Consider the following 20,914-nt stretch of genomic DNA (forward strand, 5'->3'; position numbering starts at 1 on the left):
TAGTCACACTGCAGAACTGCTACGGCAAGGGTCACGGGTTTGCGGCAGTGTCGAAGCTGGCCGGACGTTGGTGAATACTTGTGAGTCGTAGCGGGCATCAGCTGATGGCGCTACTCCTTGTGAACATATCGTGCGAATACGAATATGAAGCAACACTCAAAAGATCCATTTGCTACTGCCGCTCCTAAATGAAACACTGTGGAAAGGTTACGCTTCGCTGATGCGCGCACGAATGGAAGGTTGTCCACGACTTGCTTTACCGGAATCTCTAGGTTTTGAGCCCCCGACTCACGCAATCACGTGCCCCAGAGCGGAAACGCGACGGAGAGACCTCAGTTGCGCGCTGTCCTGACAGACGTGGGGCACCTCGTAGTCGCTAACTGTATGGCACGCGTACGTAACTCTGCACATGCTTTTTTAGCGCTATTTTAGAGGCGTGAATCGTGCTTTGGCGGGGGCTAGGCCGGAAGTGCTCTCATCTTCTGCCGCAGTGGCGGTCAAGGTGCGAGCTCGCACGGCAGACAGACAGTCGAGACAGCGACGACGGCGAGCGCGGTTTTCACTGCCCGTTTCCCACGAAAGGCCCTGTCGGAAGCACTCGCAAGTACGAAAGCATGTAACTCTGCCTGCGCTCCTCGGCAGTGAGCAGATGTTTTTCACGACATCGCTTCCAGACGGCGCCACCCGTCTCTCCGCCGTGCCGAACAGGTGGCAACTCGCTGCTCAAAAGGTTCTGCAGCGGGCTCTCCTTCTCCGCTTTCCGGCTGCCTTATTTCTACGTGAAGCTACGCGTTCTCTCTCCTACGCGGACCGTCATCCCCCTCACACACTCACGTCGCATTTCTCTTTTCTCGCCCTGCACGCCTCACTCTCTATTTTCTTGGTCATCGTATGGTTTTGCGAGCACTCTTCCTCGGAGCCTCTTTCCCGCCCTTCCCCATGGTGTCGCAGCGCGCAAAGGCCGCTTTCCACACCCGCCGCGGCCGCTCACACGTCACGTGACTCACAGGTACAAGAGTCACGTGATCAGTTCGATCTTGTTTGCCATGTGTTTGCTTTCGTGCCCTCAGCTTCGCCTTCCTTTCCTTCGTGCGAGAGAACGAGAGGCTTGGAGGAAACTCGAACGCCCAGCGTGTACGCGAGAGAGGGAGAGAGAGAGAACGCTTCGCCGGTGAGTCGGCGGCTTCCAACACAACGACGACGCGCCGCCACCCCGCGACTAGCGCACGAACACAGCCGCATCAACGGTCGCTTGCCGCTTCTGCCAGTGTCCCAGCGACGCGTACAAGCTACCGCCGAACGTCGCTTGCTCTTCACAGACTGGGACGTGAAACGAACGGAACTGAATTTTGTGTGCCATGGCTCAAGTCATCCTCTTCCTCGCTGCGCTGGTGTCTTTAGGTGAGTTCGGGGCACCTTGCCAGAAGAAACGCCGAACGGCCAGCGTGGCCATTGTGCTCTTCGAACGGCCGCGGCCAGGAGAAAATTCGGTTTTCGCGGCAGGAAGGAGCGGGCCTTTCCTGTCTGTCTCCTCCTCTCTCACCTTTCGGAAGCGTGTGTGAAGCCCCCCCGGCTAGCGTTTGTCAGGCTGGAACGAAGACGAACTATGGCCAGAGCGCGACAAAGAGGCCCGGAGCTCCGCGGGCGAAATCCTTCATTTTCCGCGATCTTCGGGCGTATCACACGCATAGGAGTTTGGAATGCGCGCCTTACGAACGCTGTGCGCGCCACCTCTGGACATTTCGAAATGTCCTGCGATCCGCGCGTTCCATTCTCGCGTCGGTGTTTCGTCGACACCGTTTGTGGTGGCGTGTGGTCCGTGAACCACCGGTTTACGTAACCCGGTCGTTCGGTGATACGACGTGTCCGGATACGCACGGACGCTGCATTATGCAGACGGGTTAGCAAGTAAGAATCGTGCGGCGAACATTGTTGCATGGGGACCTACATTTTGCGACCGGCGGCGTGTCTTCCCTGTGCTTCCTGTCTCAAGCGCGTGGCAGGCCAGCAATCGTAGGCAGGCAACGCCTTGTTTACCTCGAATGTTTGGCACCGTTTTGGAAATGTTCCAGCGGTCAAACCGGCTTTCTGCTGTATTACTGTCTACCAAACCACTCTGTATATGTTTGGCTACGGAATTTCTGAGGGGGTGTAGCCAACGTTGAGTGTAAGCGTGTCGCATGTACTGTTGCCCTTCTAGTTAAAATCGCCTGTTGTTAAAATCCACATGGGCTGACCAATGGTTGACCTCTCGTTGGCTCTCCGTATGCAGATGGCTTCTTGAGACAGTTGCAATACATTCTTAATGGGCAAACTTTTTACTAACGGTGATAATGGTTTCTAGCAGTGTCCGGTGTGTTTTGGGTATGGACTATTGTTCGCATCTTCTTTGTACATGGAGCCCACGGTGATTCCGCGTTATTTAAGTCATCACGTGAACGTGGGTCGACTGCAAAAGAGTGCACGAGAAAGCAGATCGGCCAGAGTGTGATGCTGAAAGGAATGTAAACATTTACCACTAGACCTTGCTGCAACTGCCGGAGCTACTACTACTAACTACTGCGACTACTGTAGTTTGTGTACTCTAGCTAGTCCACGTGCTGAACGCGGTATTTCTCCGGCCTCATTCGTCGCCGTGCCGTATACTAGTGTCAATGACCCTATAGGTTGCAACAATGTATGCGCCATTGTTTGTTGTTCTCGCTTTCAAGCCGCAGTTGTTTTCCTTGCCTGATCCCTTTTCACCTCTTATGGTTCGAGCATTCGCCAAGAGTAATCAATGGACATATGCTTGCAAGTGCGTAGCGCGGCTCTAGTCTGAAAAAAAAAAAAAAACGTATTTAAATGTATGCAAACAGCAATAATTCCAGCTGCATTCCTCAAGAGCACCCACTCACAACTCTGCTCAGACACGTTCTCGAAGTTTAGTGAGCAGTGTGTCTATCTTGCTGCTTACGTTTCTTTGCATGTGGCAGTTGATTTCTTTCATTAGCTTTAACATGACCTGAATAACGCGGTTATAATTATAAGATAATGACCGATCTCGAAAACAATAATAATAATAATAATAATAATAATAATAATAATATCGTAGAACTAATACAATTTTGAGACATTCGTTTGCTTTCTTAGAAGCGGAAAACGCTTTTGAAGCTGGAAAAAACTACAGCGTGTTTATTTGTGCTTCGTGCAAACACTACAGAAGCGCCAAGAGCAAGTTAAAGAATTTTGTTTCGCTAATGCTGAAACACGCTTTAAAGGTACACTGAAGAGAAACACTGATTCGGTTTAGATAGCTAAATTATTCTTGAAGAACTCCACTTTCGTTATTTTCGCGGTAATGTGTTGATTATTAAAAGAGGAAATGTTGACGGTTATGTCAAAGTTTCACTTTTGAATTCACCGCCGTAGAAGCAGGCCCAATACGTCAGTGCGACGTCACGGATCGCAAAGTTCTTTCTCGCATTTCGGCCGTTGTACAACAATTTTTTTTCTTGTAAACTTTCACGTTCATTCTTTGGCTCTTTAAGAATGCAATATTGCCCATATTTGCCGATAATATATATATATATATATATATATATATATATATATATATATATATTATTTATTTATTTATTTATTTATTTATTTACTACGCCTGAGCTGATGGCGTTACAATCCATGACGTCACAGCGAGCCGCTGCGCAAATTTCAAAGTGGTCTCGCTATCCGCCTTTCGTTTTGTGTCTTTGCTGGCTTACCAACCGTCTTCTCGTGGTAAAAGTGGACTTTGTTTTATATTATGGAACGGTAATTTACTAATACAGCTTGAATAACTTTTCTCTTTAGCGTCCCTCTAAATGACTACCAATGTTGTTGTTTTTGTCGAGGCATGCGTTTCGGTTATGATTTTGAAGAAACCGTGTGCGAGATTCCTCTCCGTTGACAATATTTCTGCGGTCGCATAAAGCTGAAAAGGAATATGTACTACGGATAATCTTTGATGTGCTGGTCCAACTCTGCAGCCGTCGAAACTTAACACTTTTTCAGTGTCATAGATCTAAATACCCCTACTTGCTTGGTAGTCGAATCATATGCTTAAAACCACTTCCGCGTAGGACACGCTGAACGGAAACTGGTTAACACATTGCGCGCGTCGTGTTGTTTCCGTTCCTTTTCTTTGAGTTCTATGCGGAGACTCTTGATCAAATTGTGAGTCAATTAATATCGCGTTTTGGCACAGTACGACGTGGCGTTCAGCGAGAGCTTGCTTTTGCGTTTCCTTTCTCTGCCTTTTTCTGTGATAATGATCGCAAAAGAATGCTATGTACGTGCATGACTCCTGGCCGGAAACTGCGCAGCTTTATTTCGCTTTGCAAACGGCCGCGTCTGTTTTCCATCCAGCTGTTTCCGCCGGCATGAATTCCATTGCTCTGTTTCACGCGGAGCACTGGCGGCCATCATGCTAAGGCTGGCGTATAGATGTTGAAATTGCGCTGTAGTGGCGTTGCTCCTTCTTCAGACGCAGGTTCCCGCACCTAAATTGCATTCTGGCTTTTATTCATCCGTTTGCGCGACCTCTACTACTACTACTACTACTACTACTACTACTACTACTAGGTGGGGTGATGAAGTGATAAAATTTGCAGGTGGGAAATTGGAATCAGCTAGCGCAAGACAGGGGTAATTGGAGATCGCAAGGAGAGGCTTTCGTCCTGCAGGGGACATAAAAATAGGCTGATAATGATGATGATGATGCGCGAGCTGACCTTTTGCGAACTTTCAGTGTTGTTCCGCCTCTTTGTCCCGGCCGTTGTGTCTCAGTGACTAAATCCCCTAACTGGCGTCGGAATGCTACACGTCGTTTCAGCGTGAACGCACAAAAATCGTGTCGGCATGTTCCGTACGCGCCAACACCGGGAAGCATATAATAAAAAAAAACTAGAAGGCCTTAGCAACCGCGGTTGAACACGATTGGCTCAAACTCCGCCGGCGACGCTCGACGCCATTTGCAACCGCTGTGAGAGTATACGCCGCGCCACCTAACGCGTTTTACGCTAACCTAACCTATCGTGGGCAACACGCAAATGCAATAATCCTCACGACGTGACATCAAAGCGTTACCGGCGGCGTTTCAGCCAATCGCGTTCAACCGCGGTTGCTAAGGCCTTCTCGATTTTCAACATACGCCAGCGGGAATAGCCCGACCGACACGGTTTTGTCGCTAAGCAACATGCACTGCATACGAGCGATTGCACATGTGTCATGAAGGATTCAAAGAAAGCCTCTATACTGCAGGGACACAAACTATTTCACTGCTCAGTGCAATGTATACGGCGTACTCATTGAATTTCCCAACGAACCGCAGCCGCTCATACGCAAACCTCGATGATGATGATGATGATGATGATAAAAACTTTTATTGAAATAAGAAAGTAAATCTTGGGTTACGGGAAGACATGGTCAGGTCCCTAGTCCGGGACACCGTTGGCAAAAGCCGCTGCCCGTGCTCTTTCGATGAGGGCTCGTTGCTCCTCGAGGTCTGAGCTAGACAGGGCCGCCTCCCAGTCCTCCCACGTTGGCTGATTTATTATGGCAATACTGCTATTTTTCTGACAAGCCCATACCATATGGTATAAGTCTGCCTTTTGGCCACAAAATTTGCACTGCGCCGAAAAATACTCGGGCTCTGTGGCGTGAAGCCTAGATGGATTATTCAATGACATAGTTTCTAGCCGACGGAGGTGAGACTCTTCTGATTTATTAAGACCCCTCTATAGCGGGCCCCGGCAGTGTCTGCCTCTCAAGGCGCAGATGCAAACCTCGAGAAAATACCGAAGTATTAGAGGTTTGCTGCTTTGGTGTCAGCACCGGCCGACCCATTCCCTCTGATTCATTGATTTATTTTACTCCTGTGAGAACACCTAAAATAGCGATCTATTTCGCCTAAATGGGAGAAATAGATCGCTATAGCAGGGAGTTGGGAGGGAGGGGGGGCGAGGAGGAGAGGAGGGAGCACCTTGTCAAGAGCGGGTTGGAAACATCACCTGGATTTATGCTGGGGCCGCGCACGTATCGCCATAAGTGTCAAACCATAGTTAGTTTTTTTTTCTTTTTTTTTTCTTAACCAACTCGGGCTTCCTATGGGCTTCTAACAGTCATTGTAATGTAAGTACTGAGAGATTGCACACCCAGGTCCCGCGCATAGATAATAATGCTGAAGCAAGCAGAACTCGCGTGGCATATTCGTTTGTGAGCACAAACCACACGTTTAGTTGACATCGCAACGACATGACCTTCGCTGCTGGCTGCGTCGCGCGGATCTGCACATGTTTCAGCAGAAATCAAAACAAGCCTGGCAGCACGCGTACCCCCTAGCTTTAAACTACGCATGAGTGATAACGTTCCCAGCATACCACAGCGTGGAGCGGCGTATATACAAGGCCGAGCGCCGGCGTTATGTTGTATCTGTCGCCAACCACAGACAGAACCAAGAAGATAACGTCGGCATGCATACGGATATCCCGGCCATGGCGGCCGCATTTCGATGAGGGCGAAGTGCAGAAAACACCCGTTTACTTAGATTTAGGTACGCCTTAAAGAACCCACAAGAAAATAAGAAAGTTACCTATCAAGAAAGCGATCAGAAGGAAACACAATCTCTGCAATGCTATTCACTGCATGCTTAGAAGTATTCAAGCTCTTAGACTGGGAAGGCTTAGGAGTGAGGATCAACGGCGAATATCTCGGCAACCTTCGGTTTGCAGATGACATTGTCCTGTTCAGAAACAATGGGGACGAATTACAACAAATGATTGAGGACCTTAACTGAGAAAGTTAAGGTCCTTAAAGAGACAGGAAGAGAGCGGTGTGGATCAGAGAGCAAACGGGGATAACCGATATTCTAATTGACATTAAGAGAGAAAAATGAAGCTGGGCAGGCCATGTAATGCGTAGGGTAGATAACCGATCGACTATTAAGAGTTACAGAATGGGCGCCACGAGAAGGGAAGCTCAGTCGAGGATGGCAGAAAACTAGGTGGGGTGATGAAATTAGGAAATTTGCAGGTAGAAATTGGAATCAGCTAGCACAAGACAGGGGTATACCTGGAGATCGCAGGGAGAGGCTTTCGTCCTGCAGTGGACATAAAAATAGGCTGATGATGATGATTATGAAACCCAGGTGGTCCAAATTAATCAGGAGTCCCCCACTACGGCGTGCCTCTAAATGAGATGGGGCTTTTGGCACGTAAAACCCCATAATTTAATTTTAATTCATATGGAGATACACTTGAGCGCATCGCGATCATGCTGATGCCAAGTTACCTATTTCGAAATTAACTTGAAACTCGTGCTAACATTGGAAGAAAGAGTGCCTACCAAAATTGTCCAGGCAATTGCGAAAGACCTCTCGCTGGTGGTCGTATTGTGACACTCAGTAAGACAGTGCTCTACAGACGCTTCTGTTGTACTGCATTCCGGGCACTCAGATGGTGTCCTTCTCTTTAATCATTGCAAGCAGTAAGTTGTTTAGGCTGCTTCGATTGCAGAAGTTGTGTAGGAGCCCGTGTAGTGTGCGGGCTACCTTGAGGTTTACAGCAAAGCGAAGCACAGAGTCAATGCTGTACATTAACGTCGACTTTGCACGATCATCAAACCTTGTCGTCCCGCGTATAACTTGTATAGCAGGCCGCAAATAAGACCCTTAGCATCCGATGGCGAGAAGGCAACATGTGTCAATGTGGATCTAAAGTATGTGCTTCAGCATCAAGTTTATCTGCTACTTCATTACCTACTATACCAATATGGCTTGAAATGCACCGTAATTTAGTACTACTGCAATATGCCGAAAGAGTTCATTGTTTTAGTAATTTAATAAGATAGTGCATGATGAACAGCTACATTGAAAACGATAATGCATTAGTGTCTCCAGGGCTGCTTTAGAGTCACAGAAAATTACCAATTTGCTGCTGTGTGCACATTCGGCCAGGAGAACAACAACTTTATTTATGAAAAAACGCTCAATGACTCCAGCCCCTAGACAAGAGCCCCCACTAGCTTCCGCGCACCGTCTTGCTTGTCGACAAAATCATTTTTTACTGATAGTTCTGCAACTGTAATAGATGACGTCTCGTGCGACATCCGATCACAAGGTCGCGAATATTCTTCCGCGACCGTGTTCTTAGCAGTGTAACGCCACAGACACTAAGCCACCACGGCCGGTAGTTTCGCGCATCGCAATTGAAAAGAGAGAGAGAGAGAGCACGTGTTTGTGTGGCGCGTTAGTTTCGCCTATCGTCGTTCTACTGGATCCCGCAACTTACACGACGTTCGCGACCTTTGGAGAAGTCGACAAGGTTAGCGATGGGGGCGTGTTAATGAATCATCAGGAACACTTTTGCTGCAACGCTAAACGTAACACGGACACAAGAAGGCACACGTAAAAAAAGCGCTGTGTGTTGTGTTTTTTATATGTGCCTTCTTGTGTCCGTGTTAATTACTTCTCGCGCTGCAGCAAAAGTGTTCGTTTGGAGAAGGTATTTCGGTAACATATTCCACCCTTAGAGCCCCTTTCTTTGCATGGTGCCCGTTGTCTGGAGCGTAATTAGGCATGACGGATGCAGATATCTCTGCAGACCCCCCCGCGGGTTGGCAGCTGGATAGTGCTGATGAATCACTCTTCCGACGTCTTGTTTCTCGCCCTTGTACAGGAACCATTCGTAAGCTAGCGGAAATGTTTTCGTGTAATTCGCTGTGGGGTGAGCCAGCATGTGTGGCGCAATATTGATTGCACGTGCTCGATGGTTGTGAGGAAGTATATACTCAACAGTTATATTTCAAGCACGTCTGCAGTTGCGGCGAGTGATCTGTCAGCGGGCGCCTGTGACTGGTGACAGTTTCGCGGGGGCTGCGCGCAATAATCTGTCAATGTAGTACCCAGCAGCCGCGGCCGCCTTTCGCTCCGCACTCAAACAAAATTTAATAAATCGCATAAAACCCACACCAGGCAGACCCGATATAACTGGCGGCAAGTGTTGTTCGAAACCTGTTGCATTTTCTGTCGTTTTTTTTTAGTTTTCGGCAAACGCGACCGTCACCACTAATTGCCTTACCCTTAATTACGGCAAATTAATTTATAATTAAATGCATATAATAAATATTAAGGTACGGGTAACATTTCAAGCGACCTGAGGTGGGAATTCATATCTCAGTCAGCAGCAGCAGCCCTCTCTTGAGCTTACGTGTTGTGCTGAACAAGGAGAGGGGAGAAAATTGACAGGGACCACCGTCTCCGGCTGTCTTTCCATGATCGCCTTGTGCCGTCTCTCCATCTTTTCGCAGTGGGTTAGCTTTTACCGTGCCCTCTGAGATCGCACCGGTGCGCCGTTTCGATCTCGGAAGTCCCGGTTCTTACTTACGTGCATGTTAAAACATAAGTAGTCATCTGTCAAAATTACTCGCGTTCTGAGCAGCCGTTCATAACAACTTGCTGCCGTATCTCAGCGAATATTTTTTGAATATGATATCGCCCCTGTCATATCTGTAGCGGAGCTCTGAAGCTGTCATTCTGCATGCCCTCTTGTATTTTACATAAAAGTAATAAATAATACTGCGCAGTTTCACGGGCATTTAGTTTGCAAATCTCTCAAAACGGATGTTCGGCAGCCATGTCACTCCGCCATATAGTGCTCAGCTGGCTAGTTTGTATACGTGCATCTAGCCTCACAATTTTCTTGATGCGCGTGAAATATGCAGATGCAACGAATAAATACTGTCCTGTCAGTGCCTTCCTCGAGACATTTCATGAATTTCTCCTGCCTGTATGAATAGATTATGTACGCCGCAACGCCTATGATGTTGGCGACACACGTCATCGGCCGCCCTGTGACAGCAAGCCGCTAAGCGTGCGACAGGAGATCGACACTTCCAACTAGACGAGCGACAGCTTGAAGAAAATTTGTAACCAGTTCTACAAGGAGCTATACGGGACTCGTGCTGTGCGGCATTAATGCTAACCATTTAAAAGTCACCCTGTCACAGGCCTGTCCGCTCTGTTGAGACTTCTAGCAGCCTTCCTAACTTTTCGTCGGGCAACGCGAAGCTGCATCATTCGGTCACGGTTGTGTCGTGCGCGCTCGCAGACGCGAACGCATTGGCGTTAGCGTAGCTGTAGAGGAGGCACGAGTCAACAACCCTCAGTATATACGCGCACTGTGTGATCTCGCTTGTACGCCACAGGTCGTGACTGCGCTCGCCAATTTCTATTTCTCTTTTCTTTTCTTTTTTTTTCGCCGGGGGAGGGAGGTAATGAGCCCAGCGCGGATGGCAGCGCGACGGGAGGAAGCGTTGGAGACCGTTGTTAGTACGGCGACGGCGCGGACTCCCGCTTTGTGTGGCGGGCGCGAATGCGAGGCGACCGGGCTGTCTCGATGAATGATTGGTCACGTGCTTCGTGTCCCCGCTTGCGTCCATCTTTATGGGAAATTGCGAGGGGAGGAAGCAGGAGGTTTAAAACCGTGGGATATGGTACACTACGCCGTATCTCGTCTTGTCATAACCAACAAAACAGGGAAACGCTCCCCCAGCTTAAAACACCAAAGCACCAAATAACAAACTCCAAACCGGGGAAATGAATAAAAAAAAAAATTGCGACAGAGAGAGAGAGGGAGAGTAGAGTATATTAAGAACATAGAAAAGCTGTTGAACGTGACGTCACCAGCATGCGACAGGCGCGCCATTATACATTTTAACGAGTGCGAATGAACTTGCAGGGCATATTCAGCCATACTTAGCGCACTTGCAGAAAGACTGTTAGCATGACCTTTTCTTGACAGACGAGAAAAAGGTGAATAATCGCGGGGCAAGTTGTCAGTGTAGTGTTTTGCTGACGGTATATAGCGGTGAAGCGGCGGATAAGTGAAATCGTTCACTCCTTTTTTCGCACGACCATACTTATCAGGCGCGAGAGCCACTGCTAGAAGTGTCGTTGCTATACCATGGGTCACTGCTCCGCCTAGCTAACTTGCGAGCAGCTTGGAGTGAGCCGACTTATCGCACAGTTTAGGAGGTTTGTTTTATCTTTACCCGCCGTGGTGGATCAGTCAGCTAAGGCGTTGCGGCTGCTGAGCACGAGGTCGCAGGATCGAATCCCGGCCGCGGCGGCCGCATTTCGATGGAGGTGAAATGCAAAAACGCCCGTGTGCTTGCGTTGTAGTGCACGTTAAAGAACCCCAGGTGGTCAAAATTAATCCTGAGCCCTCCACTACGGCGTGCCTCATAATCAGAAGTGGTTTTGGCACGTAAAACCCCAGAAAGAAGATTGTTTTATCTTTCTTTGCCCAATGCCCCGTCGTCGGCTTCCGCTGAGCACCGTATACCAGCAGCGAAAAAGTTGCTTTGAAGCCTTCGGGGCTCTTCAGTTTAGCATGGAAGAGCTCGTCACCGAGTCAATCCCCTGAATCATTCTTGATTTGGTCGATGTTAGTATAGAACATGGCGAAACTGAAACTGTCCAGTAAATTCTTATTCGCCATTTTGAATGTGTTATCGTGTTGCGTTACCGACCAGGAACTTCCGGCATTTATGTTAGATGAAGGTTAATTGCTTGTCAAATACCTTAAATGCCACAGGCATCCATTCCCTCTTTGGCCATGTGATTCTCGCGTTTTGTCAAACGCGGACACACTATACGGATCTTTTCTGATAAACTTTTACTCAAATATCTGCTTCTCTCACAGTTTTTGGGACGCCGTTATAATGTCTTTAAAACTTCATACATCTCGTAGGATGGGGTCGTAATTGCATGGGGGTCGAACGCCCATATCGTTTATTAGCAGTCCCTTCTTCGTCAATCTTTTCTCGCACCTGCATGCAGCAGCCCCTGGTCGTTGCTTTGGAAAGCATTTGAGGCGTGTCGGCCTCTTTTTTTTTTTTTTTTTTTTAATGCGTTTGTATGATATGGTGGTAAACTAAATAAACATACGAAGTAGACCTACAATCCTTGGCACGACGTTTAATCTGGGTCAACCGGTATATTCTCGATGAGGGGCAGCCACCTGCGAGTTCATTCAAATAATGAGCATTGGCCACTAGCATCGTGAGCAACTGAACCAACGCACACAAAGGGACCATGCCAGAATGTCTGTCTCGAGGAGTTGAGAAGTGAAAACTGGGCGCATACATACTTTGTACCTTGTACGTAGTAAAGAATAGCGCGAACAGAAGATTCAGAAGTTGACTTTGTACTGGAACAAGCGCAGTGAAGATCAAACCTTTTATTTGCAGATATCTCGAACGTGATAATATTCCCAGTAATTAGTCTGAGTAAAAACCTACTAGGTTTCGTAGTGACAATACTTGCTAACATTTGGCAGAAGTCGCGGAACAGCACCTAAGCTTGGCTCGGCGACGCGAAGTGGCACATCTTCGTCGTTTAGCTGTCACCAGCTGACTCTGTGTTGAGAAAAAAAAATATTAGTGTGGGATAGAGGACATTAAAAGGGACAGTTGGAACAAAAGGGGCCGTCTATTACAGCACACCCATAGTGTATCGGCTACCGTCGCATAATGGACGCGCTGCCGGACCCGTTGTCCATCCAAGTGCATCTTCTGCGCTTCTCATCTCCCGCAACCAGCCCACACTGCACCGCGCATCAAGGTTGTCCCGCCCCGCCAGGTGATTGCCTGATGCCACGTTTCCGCTCGCCACACGTCGTCGACCAACTTGTTGCTGTGTGCACTCACATGCGCCTAACATTTGCCGTTTTATTTTTTCCCCTTTTTTTCCTGCTTTTTTTTTTTTTTTTTGTCCTCGACGACCACTGCATCCGGACGTGCGAGTGGTGCATGCGCCAAGCGCGCTGTCTCGAGCAACGCACATTTTATGCAGATAACTCGTCGGGCGCGAATTTTAGTAAACAAGGAGCAGTAGTAAAAGAGGCGGCTGCTTCACCGGTTCGTCGCAGCACCAGCGCGTGCGCGGCGGCAACGCCCCGAAATTCCGGAGGCATGATGAGCGGTGTCTCGAAGCGCGCCCGGAAGGAAGGAAGCAAGCCAGTGTGGCGGCGGCGGCGGTGATGGCGTTTGTGAAGAAAGGTCGGACGACCTTCGGTTTCTCTATTCCTCCCACTCGAAGCACCACTGTGGAGAAGAACCGAACGATCTCCCTCTCCGCTCGCCTTCTGCCACACACTCTCTTCTCTGCCGGGTGGGGCCTCCTCCCACCGGGCCGCTCACCTTTTCCTCCGGCTACGGGCTTTTCTTCTCTCTAGGCACCGGTTCCAGCTCCGCGCCCTCCGTCGGAGCTTTCTTTTGGCTGGCTCGTCGGAGCTGCGTGAGCGGCGGGGAATGCACGCTTTGCGTGAAGCAAGGGAAAGAGAAGCAGTAGGAGGAAACGTGAGGGAAGAACAGTTTGGTCGTCCGGATTGTGATGCCTGCCGCTGCTGCCACTGAACAGCGTGGCATGGGGACGTTTCCTTTGACGCTCGGAGCGAAGAGAAGGGGTCCCCGAGGGGGGTGGCGGTCGAGTCGTGTGAGAGGGGGAGGGAGTAAGGGGCGCTCATAATGGTGATCGCCATAATCCAAGCCGGCACAATAGCGGGAGCTCGCGCTTTTCCCCTGCTTGTGTGTGACGGCGTGATATCAATGCCTGTTTTTCGCCGGCAGCGTGTAGGTCCCGGGAACAGAGGACGGACGGATGGACGGGGTTCTTCGTATTCTTCGTTTTCATTCTTTGTCTAGTCTTTCCACCCGGCTCAGCGAAGCCGAGCGAGTTTTAAAGCTCCGTTGCCGAGGCTCTTGCGCGCTCCTCTAATGGCGTGCCATTGTTGCTAGAACGCGCTCAAATATGGCATCGAGTCGTGACCGTATAAGCGGCGTTTTCGAGCGACAGTAACGTCCGGACGCTGCGCTCATCCTATTCTGTGCAACCCTCCTGCGACACCCTTTCTTCGTTGAAGTTCGAGTCGTGCGCCTAAAAACCAGTACGGGAAGGGAGAGCCCCGAATTTATGGACAATGATCCCATTCATTACTGGCTCAGTCACGCACCTAACGCCATCGCCATCAGCCGAGCATTCGTGAGTTCGTAAAGTTTGTAAGTTAGCAAGTGAAGAGGGCTAGTTGATAGAAGTCCATAGTTGATGCGCAGATTGTTCGCCCCCCCCCCCCCCCCTTAATTACTACCTTTACACTAAACACACACACAAACAAAAATGTTTTGTTGCGCCGTGTTAAAGAAAATACGAGGTTATTCACACAGACGCGATCTACCATGTGGAGTGCACTGGCCTTTCACAGCGACATTAAGCTTCCTCATTGCTAAGCTGTGTTTCACACATAAACGGGGTGAATGCTTAACCATCGGGAACTAATGATAACCAGAATGGTAGGAAAAGAGAACACTGCTTGATCAAACAATTCATGAATGCTCAGATATATTTTTAGAGACATTATTAATTAATGAGGTCGACTGTGGTTCTTTCTCTGGAACCGAGAACATTGTAGGTCATCCCTTCACCGTTTCTTATTTATTTATTTATTTATTTATTTATTTATTTATTTATTTATTTATTTATTGCATAATAAAGGACACAGGAAGCGCACGCACAAATAATACGAGTGCTCCTCTTGCTGGCTAAGCCTGAACATGTCGCACCAACAGGCATAACTTGGATTTCCCGGCACATTTTTCTGTTCATGTGCCCCGCACTTTTTTTTTTTTTTTTTCACTGCTTCACGAGTTGGTATGTTCGGCCACGGATTCAGCGCTATAAGTATGTGAGTGGACATCGCAGATTTGCTTAGCCACTTGCCATAAACGGGCTTGAGTGAAAGCAGGTTTTTGCGAACATCTCTCGCTTGGAGCAATTAAGAATAAAGACCCGAGAAAAAACGCTCATGGGTAGACGTAGAGCTCTCGCACATGTGTCGGGCTTCCCGTTTCCGTCATATAGGTGCGCTCGATCGCACCTGCGAGCCTGCGGAGAAAAAGAATATATTTATATACTGACAAAAGAAGCCGACATATACCATACAACAACGTAGGGCATGCCGTTTCTACCGCTTTAACATTTTTTTTTTTCCTCTTTTGCTATACCTCACCGTTACCCCCACATATTTCTAACTGCGTCCGCCACGTTTTATAGCCTGCAATAGCCGCCTCTCACTCGTTTCTACCGCTTTGTTCGTTTCTTGCTTCTTTCTTGCTTTCGCAAAACATCGGATGTCCCGTAGTTCGTGCCCCATGATTCAGATCCGGTTGGCGCGGGGTCACGTGACACCGGGCCCTAATTTTCGTCGCGCCCCATTCCAAAGGAATCGCATATGACAGCCGCGCGTGATGGCACGTCATCAGATGAGCCGTGTCCTTATACGTATATGCGCGGCCCATGTTCCGACTTAATCGAGTATCCGTGATGATATGTTTTGCACGAATGGACGATTCCTTCAGCACTTAGAAATGGGTAGAACCTTATGGGAGTAAACAAAAGAATTAAAAAAAATGTAGTGTGTTAGTTGTTAGCCAACAAATATCATCAGTCTATATGTATGCCCAGTGCAGGACGAAGGCCTCTCCCTGTCCAACAAATATACGAAGCAGCAAAGTTGGTGCCCAGCTTGAAACTTCAACTATGCGCATTTATAACATTACATTGCACCGAAACCACACGTATGCACTCTTGCGCGCACACTGCTTCGCGCTCCACGCATATTTCAAGCGACGTTCTTTGGTTTCGACAGCGTTAAAAATCTTAAATAGCTGGTTATTTAAATTGGCATCAACATCATCACTGCTACGTATTTCTCTTTATGTCGCTCCATAACAGCTTAAATTTCGTTTAGGTGTAGTGCATGGTATCATGTGAACAGTACTTGACGGTAGTTGCCCTGTACAGCCATAAAAATCATGTCAGACTGTCTTTAATTGCTTTTTCTTTAATTCGAAGTCAAAGTCAAGGCGGCCACTTCTTGCTCGAGAGACTGTCGGTATAGGGGTGGCTGGCGCGGTCCAAATTGCGTTTTAACCTGCCACATGGCCATTAACGAACCAACTGTTTACTTGACGATCTCTATGCCTCATCGCAGAAGCCACGTGACAGCGCATGTTGTGCGCGCCACTGCGCTCTGCGACGATCGCGTTCCATTTTTGGCCGACCCCTTGCGCTCGATTCGTGAGGCGCAGCGCACTGCGCGCCTCCGCTGTATGCATGTAATAGGCATACAGTTCCTCCCATAATTTTTTACTTACTCCCTGGGCGAGGAGGTTAACGCGCTCACTCTGTGGCGCGCAGTGCAGCTGTTTTCGAGACGACCAGTGCACGGTTGCTCCAGATGGCGGTCGTACGTGCGCGTTAAGGTCCCTGCTCATTTCGCCACCTGCCGGCGAGAGTGCCAAGCCCTACTCGCGGTGCCTCATTCGACTAAGGGCGCGCTGGCTCTCATAAGACTGCGTTAGCCGAAAGGAAGCGTATATAGCTTCAGAAATTACCCAGTGATAGAAAAAGGAGAGCTCTTAACGGTTTTCGTGGCCTGCAGGGAAAACAGGTTTCACAGTGGCGCGTTTTCCGCACCTGCTGGAGACTGGGTGGGAGTGGATCGGGCCTGAAATTGCAGACATAGGTCTATTCATTTCCTTCATTATCCCCCTCCGAAGGCTGCTACCAAACATAGATATTGATGGTTGAGATACCGAGGTAGTTCCGTTCATTCCATTTCTTCCGGTTGAATAGTATTAAAGAAAAAGATCGTGCCGTTGGAGGAAAAAAAAAAAAAAAGCATCGTCTACTTCTTGGTGAAATGTCGATTGGTTGTTTATTGGGAATTTGAATTACGGGTGCATTTTCCTATATACGTAAAGAAATATTACAGTTTTATACAGTTTTCGGTAACAATAATCTAGTAACCGTTTCAGGGTCGCAATGTAATCAGTTAAATATGACTTAAAGGGACACTAAATAGGAATATTTAGCTCTGTTCGCAAATCGCCGCTTTCAAAACAGCAGAGCAGCCACCCTTACCGTGACAGTAGGCTTGGTAAACCAGACGACATGCAAAAACAAGACGAGTAGAAACCCCTCCCTGACGTTACTGCTCGCCGTGACGTCACATGTTTTGACAGCGTCTGTTCAGGTCTAGTTAACTGTTTATCCTTAAAGGACTAAATTGCGTGCCAAGGGAACCCAAAAGTGAACCTAGGAAGTTTCGATAACTTTTCATGCGCATAACTGGCCCAAATACGAGAGAATTCTTTGAAACTTATGACGTCACACTGACGTACGGTGCCGACTTTTCGGCGCGAAATTAGGACATTTATAGGCCTTAATTTTCTCCAGTAGTAATCAACCCTTTTTTCAACAAGTTAATGGAGACAGAGTTTTGAAATAGTGCTTTACTAGTATAAGCCGATTTTGTATTGCTCTTCAGCAGTGTCCCTTTAGGGTCCCTCTAAGCGTTGTGAGCGCTTCGTCCATTTTTTTTTCTTGTCCAGTTTCCGCGCCATTTTCTTCATGATGACCGCTCGCCTACTACCGTTCTGTAAGCTACGATGGTAGATTCCTTTCTGGGCAGGAGGGTTGAAGGCGTCACGGTCCTCGCAATACGCCATTGCCCAACCCTGATGGGAACAACGAGATGATATACTCTGCTGCGTGGATCCAGCACCTCGTGCCCTCGTGGGGCATCATCTATACCGTTCTTCTCCCCAGCTTCTATAGCAATGAATCTTCTTGGTGAATCCCGGTCTATTGTTACCTCGTGATCGCCCATTGAGGTCGTTCCACGGCCGTTCTCCCTCATGGTAGCCCGCTTTGCCGTACCGAATTACAGCGAGGGGTCTTTGACTCCAGCCCGACTGCACGGTCCCGCGGAGAGACACAAGTCATCCAGCAGATAAGAATTCAGGAGTTCAACATTTAATCTTCGCGGCGTTGTTTCTCTGTGCCGTTTCTTTGTATACCTTCAATTTTTGTTGCAGTCTGGCTACCCTCTCCATACATATGCACAACCTTTGTACCTTTCTCTTTTCGTTTACAAGCAGTGAAGTAAATGATATTTTTTTCCCTTTGATCTCTCGCGTATTTCGGAGGCGTTCTGAATGACTTGCACATTGTCACGTCATATTCTTTTAAGGATGTAGTAAAAGGACAACGAAAGAGATATTTATAGACAGATTGTGCGCGTTTGCGAAGCGTTCTCGCGGACGGTGGCCTTTTCATTCCTGTACACCATATAGTGCCTATACGCTGACTGTGCATGGTTTCATGGCATTCTCTGTAGTGTTCGTTTCAGGACACGCGCGCGCGCATGCGAACGCACAACAGCTATAGCTTACTCGCTGTAGCGTGATGTGACGGTGACCGGTACGTTATGCTGACGTCCCTCTACATTTATCCTGGAATGTGCGCTAACAGAACGGCTGGCTTGTTACAGGTGTTCTCTGTACTAGCGGAGCGCTGACTGAGGCGTTATTTTTTATTTATTTTTTTTTTAAGCTTTCCGCTCGTGCGTCCTTCCTAATCCTTGGCGGTGCCGCCGCCAGGGTTGAACGTTGCGCCGCTGTATACTTATATAGCGCGGCGTAGTGGACCTACTTTATTTGCTAATCTTGGAGGAGGATGCGGCGTCAGTGCTGACAGCCATTGGATGCCGCTGAAACTGTGGTATCCTCTCTTCAAACACTGATTCTGTTGTTTCGTAGGCATCGTATGCCCACGCGCTTCCTCGTAGATAGCGCTGCTGCCGTTGCGCATGTTGCGGGTTTACAGGCACTGTAACTGTGCCATCATCATCAGCCTATGAGTTCCACTGCAGAACGAAGAATTATAGTAAACTCCAAGTGGCTACTCCTGTCTTGAATTGACTGGTGGGCTAGTTTGTCCATGATCACAGAAACGCAGAGATAAAATACGGGACAAGATAAGGAGGAACATACACTGGTATTTTCTATATTGCTGTTTATCTTGTTGCATCTCGTTGTTGTTGTCCTTCGTTTTATTACTCTCTGTGTGCTCATTACTATTTTGTCGTGTCCTTGAGCGCTGCATTTCTATGATCCTGTCTTGAATAGACTGATTCTGTCGTACGCTTGCATCTCATCCACGCCTCATCACCATCGTACGCCTAATATCACCACACAACCTAATCACCAGTAAATAATGTTCTGTAATAATACGGGGTGTCCGCATATTCTAAATTTCGAATACGAATCGAGTAGTATTTGCTACCCAATTCTTATTCTGTTCGAGAATTCTGTATTCGAAGTTGCCAAATACTAGTTTCTGTTCCAACATTCTGACGCATAACAGTTGCAGTCTACACGGACAAATACCGATGCAAGTGGCGACTCTTCCGAATAATGATTCGCTGCATGAGAACCGCAGTTGCTCCGCGGACGCACCAATGAATGAGAGCGCATGGACAAGATCACTACCGCGCAATAGTTTCCAGTCATTAAATAAGTGTTTCGTCATAGGCAGCCTGCGAACTTGTCTTCATTTAGGCAAAGTAAGTTTCAATTTGCCCAGTCTCACGTACCATGCTTAATAAGCAAGTAGTAAAACAGCGTTCCGCCAAAACTTCAGCGCTCTGGCTAGCTAGCTGTTATACGCTGGAAACGGACTTCTCTAAAGTGACTGCCTACAACGTACGTACTGTCTTCGAGGGCGAGCGAAAACAGAGTGTTTGCGTTCGTCGCATGTGTTTGGTTTCAGGGCTCAGATTCACGTAAGGTGTAGCTTCCTTTTTTTTTTTACCTTTCTTTCTTTCTTTCTTTCTTTCTTTCTTTCTTTCTTTCTTTCTTTCTTTCTTTCTTATGTTGTTATGCCCGGTCCCGGTCTGTATACCTTAGGGCACCGCGCGCTTTTTGCTTTTTTTTTTTTTTTTTTTTTGTAGTTGTTGCACATGGAGCAAAACAAGTGTGTCGATGTCCTACCCGCATCCGCATTATGTCGCACAACGGCGATACCTCAGCGACGACAGCGGTTGGTTGCAAGCACGCCCGTAATCATTAGCGGCGAATATAGCGGCGAATATGTAGCGTGCTTGGACGTTCCGCCGCCTATGCGAGTACATGTACTCGTCCACAGCCTCTGCGCGCATACCACACATGGGCACATTGAGGCTTGCAGGTGTTGCAAGCCAGTGCCACACAAACGTAAAATAATAAAGAAGCTACGGAACACGCTTGCGCCTCGCAGGTGAAAGACACGCCAGGCACGCGTGCATGACCACGAATCGTATATATATAACCGTCTCGGTGTCCCAACCTGGGTCGCTTTCTGCCGCGATAGATATGCAAACGCGTCACAGCAGACTGACACCAGATTTTCGCTTCGACTGTTTGACGGCTGTTTCACTTGTAATGCGCTTGACTATAACACGAACGCGCATTCTTCATTGTGGAGCACTGAGTCACGCATATTGCTCATTTCACACAGCAATGCATATAGTATTTAATGCACGTACCAGTACGTTCTCAGCTTCGCCCGCAGACCTCGATGCCTCAATTGGTGGTCGCATCGTTGAGCAGCTGGCACGCGGCCGCCCGCGCCGTGTGTGCTCTTACAAAATTTTCGTTGTTGTTCAAGGTCTGTGGCTTGTTCTCCCGAAATAATAGTATACCGGCCTACGTCAGCGAGCCAGAATTGCGCCGTGTATTAGAAACACGTACCAGTAACTGTCGGAAATTTGTTTCATGCTGGGATTTGCAAACCGCCGTTCAGGAAGCGTTGTGCCGCAATATTTTCTTTAGAAAATGTTCTGACAATGGAGATAGAAGCAAATATAATATTGCATGACGATTAAGAAGGGAAGAAGGCTACCCACTCGGAGATCTGCTATTGCCTCGACCAGTGTCAGTTATCCGACAGGGGCGTTTACAGCGAAGTTGCTGCATTTCAATTTCATCATAACGGAGACCAGAGTCTTCTTATCTT

At 48.1% G+C, this 20,914-nt stretch overlaps 1 protein-coding gene across 1 annotated transcript in view; it reads left to right on the top strand.

The window, feature by feature from the left end:
• The first annotated feature begins 1,180 nt into the window (after nt 1-1,180).
• LOC119456423 (lachesin-like) overlaps nt 1,181-20,914 on the top strand; it is a 41,241-nt gene continuing 21,507 nt past the window's right edge. Inside the window, exon 1 of the mRNA XM_037718158.2 lies at nt 1,181-1,401. Within this exon, the coding sequence (XP_037574086.1) occupies nt 1,359-1,401 (43 nt within the window). The 5' untranslated portion in view covers nt 1,181-1,358. The remainder of the gene's footprint in view (nt 1,402-20,914) is intronic.

This window comes from Dermacentor silvarum, chromosome 6 (assembly GCF_013339745.2).
Source record: "Dermacentor silvarum isolate Dsil-2018 chromosome 6, BIME_Dsil_1.4, whole genome shotgun sequence".
Classification (NCBI taxonomy): Eukaryota; Metazoa; Arthropoda; class Arachnida; order Ixodida; family Ixodidae; genus Dermacentor; species Dermacentor silvarum.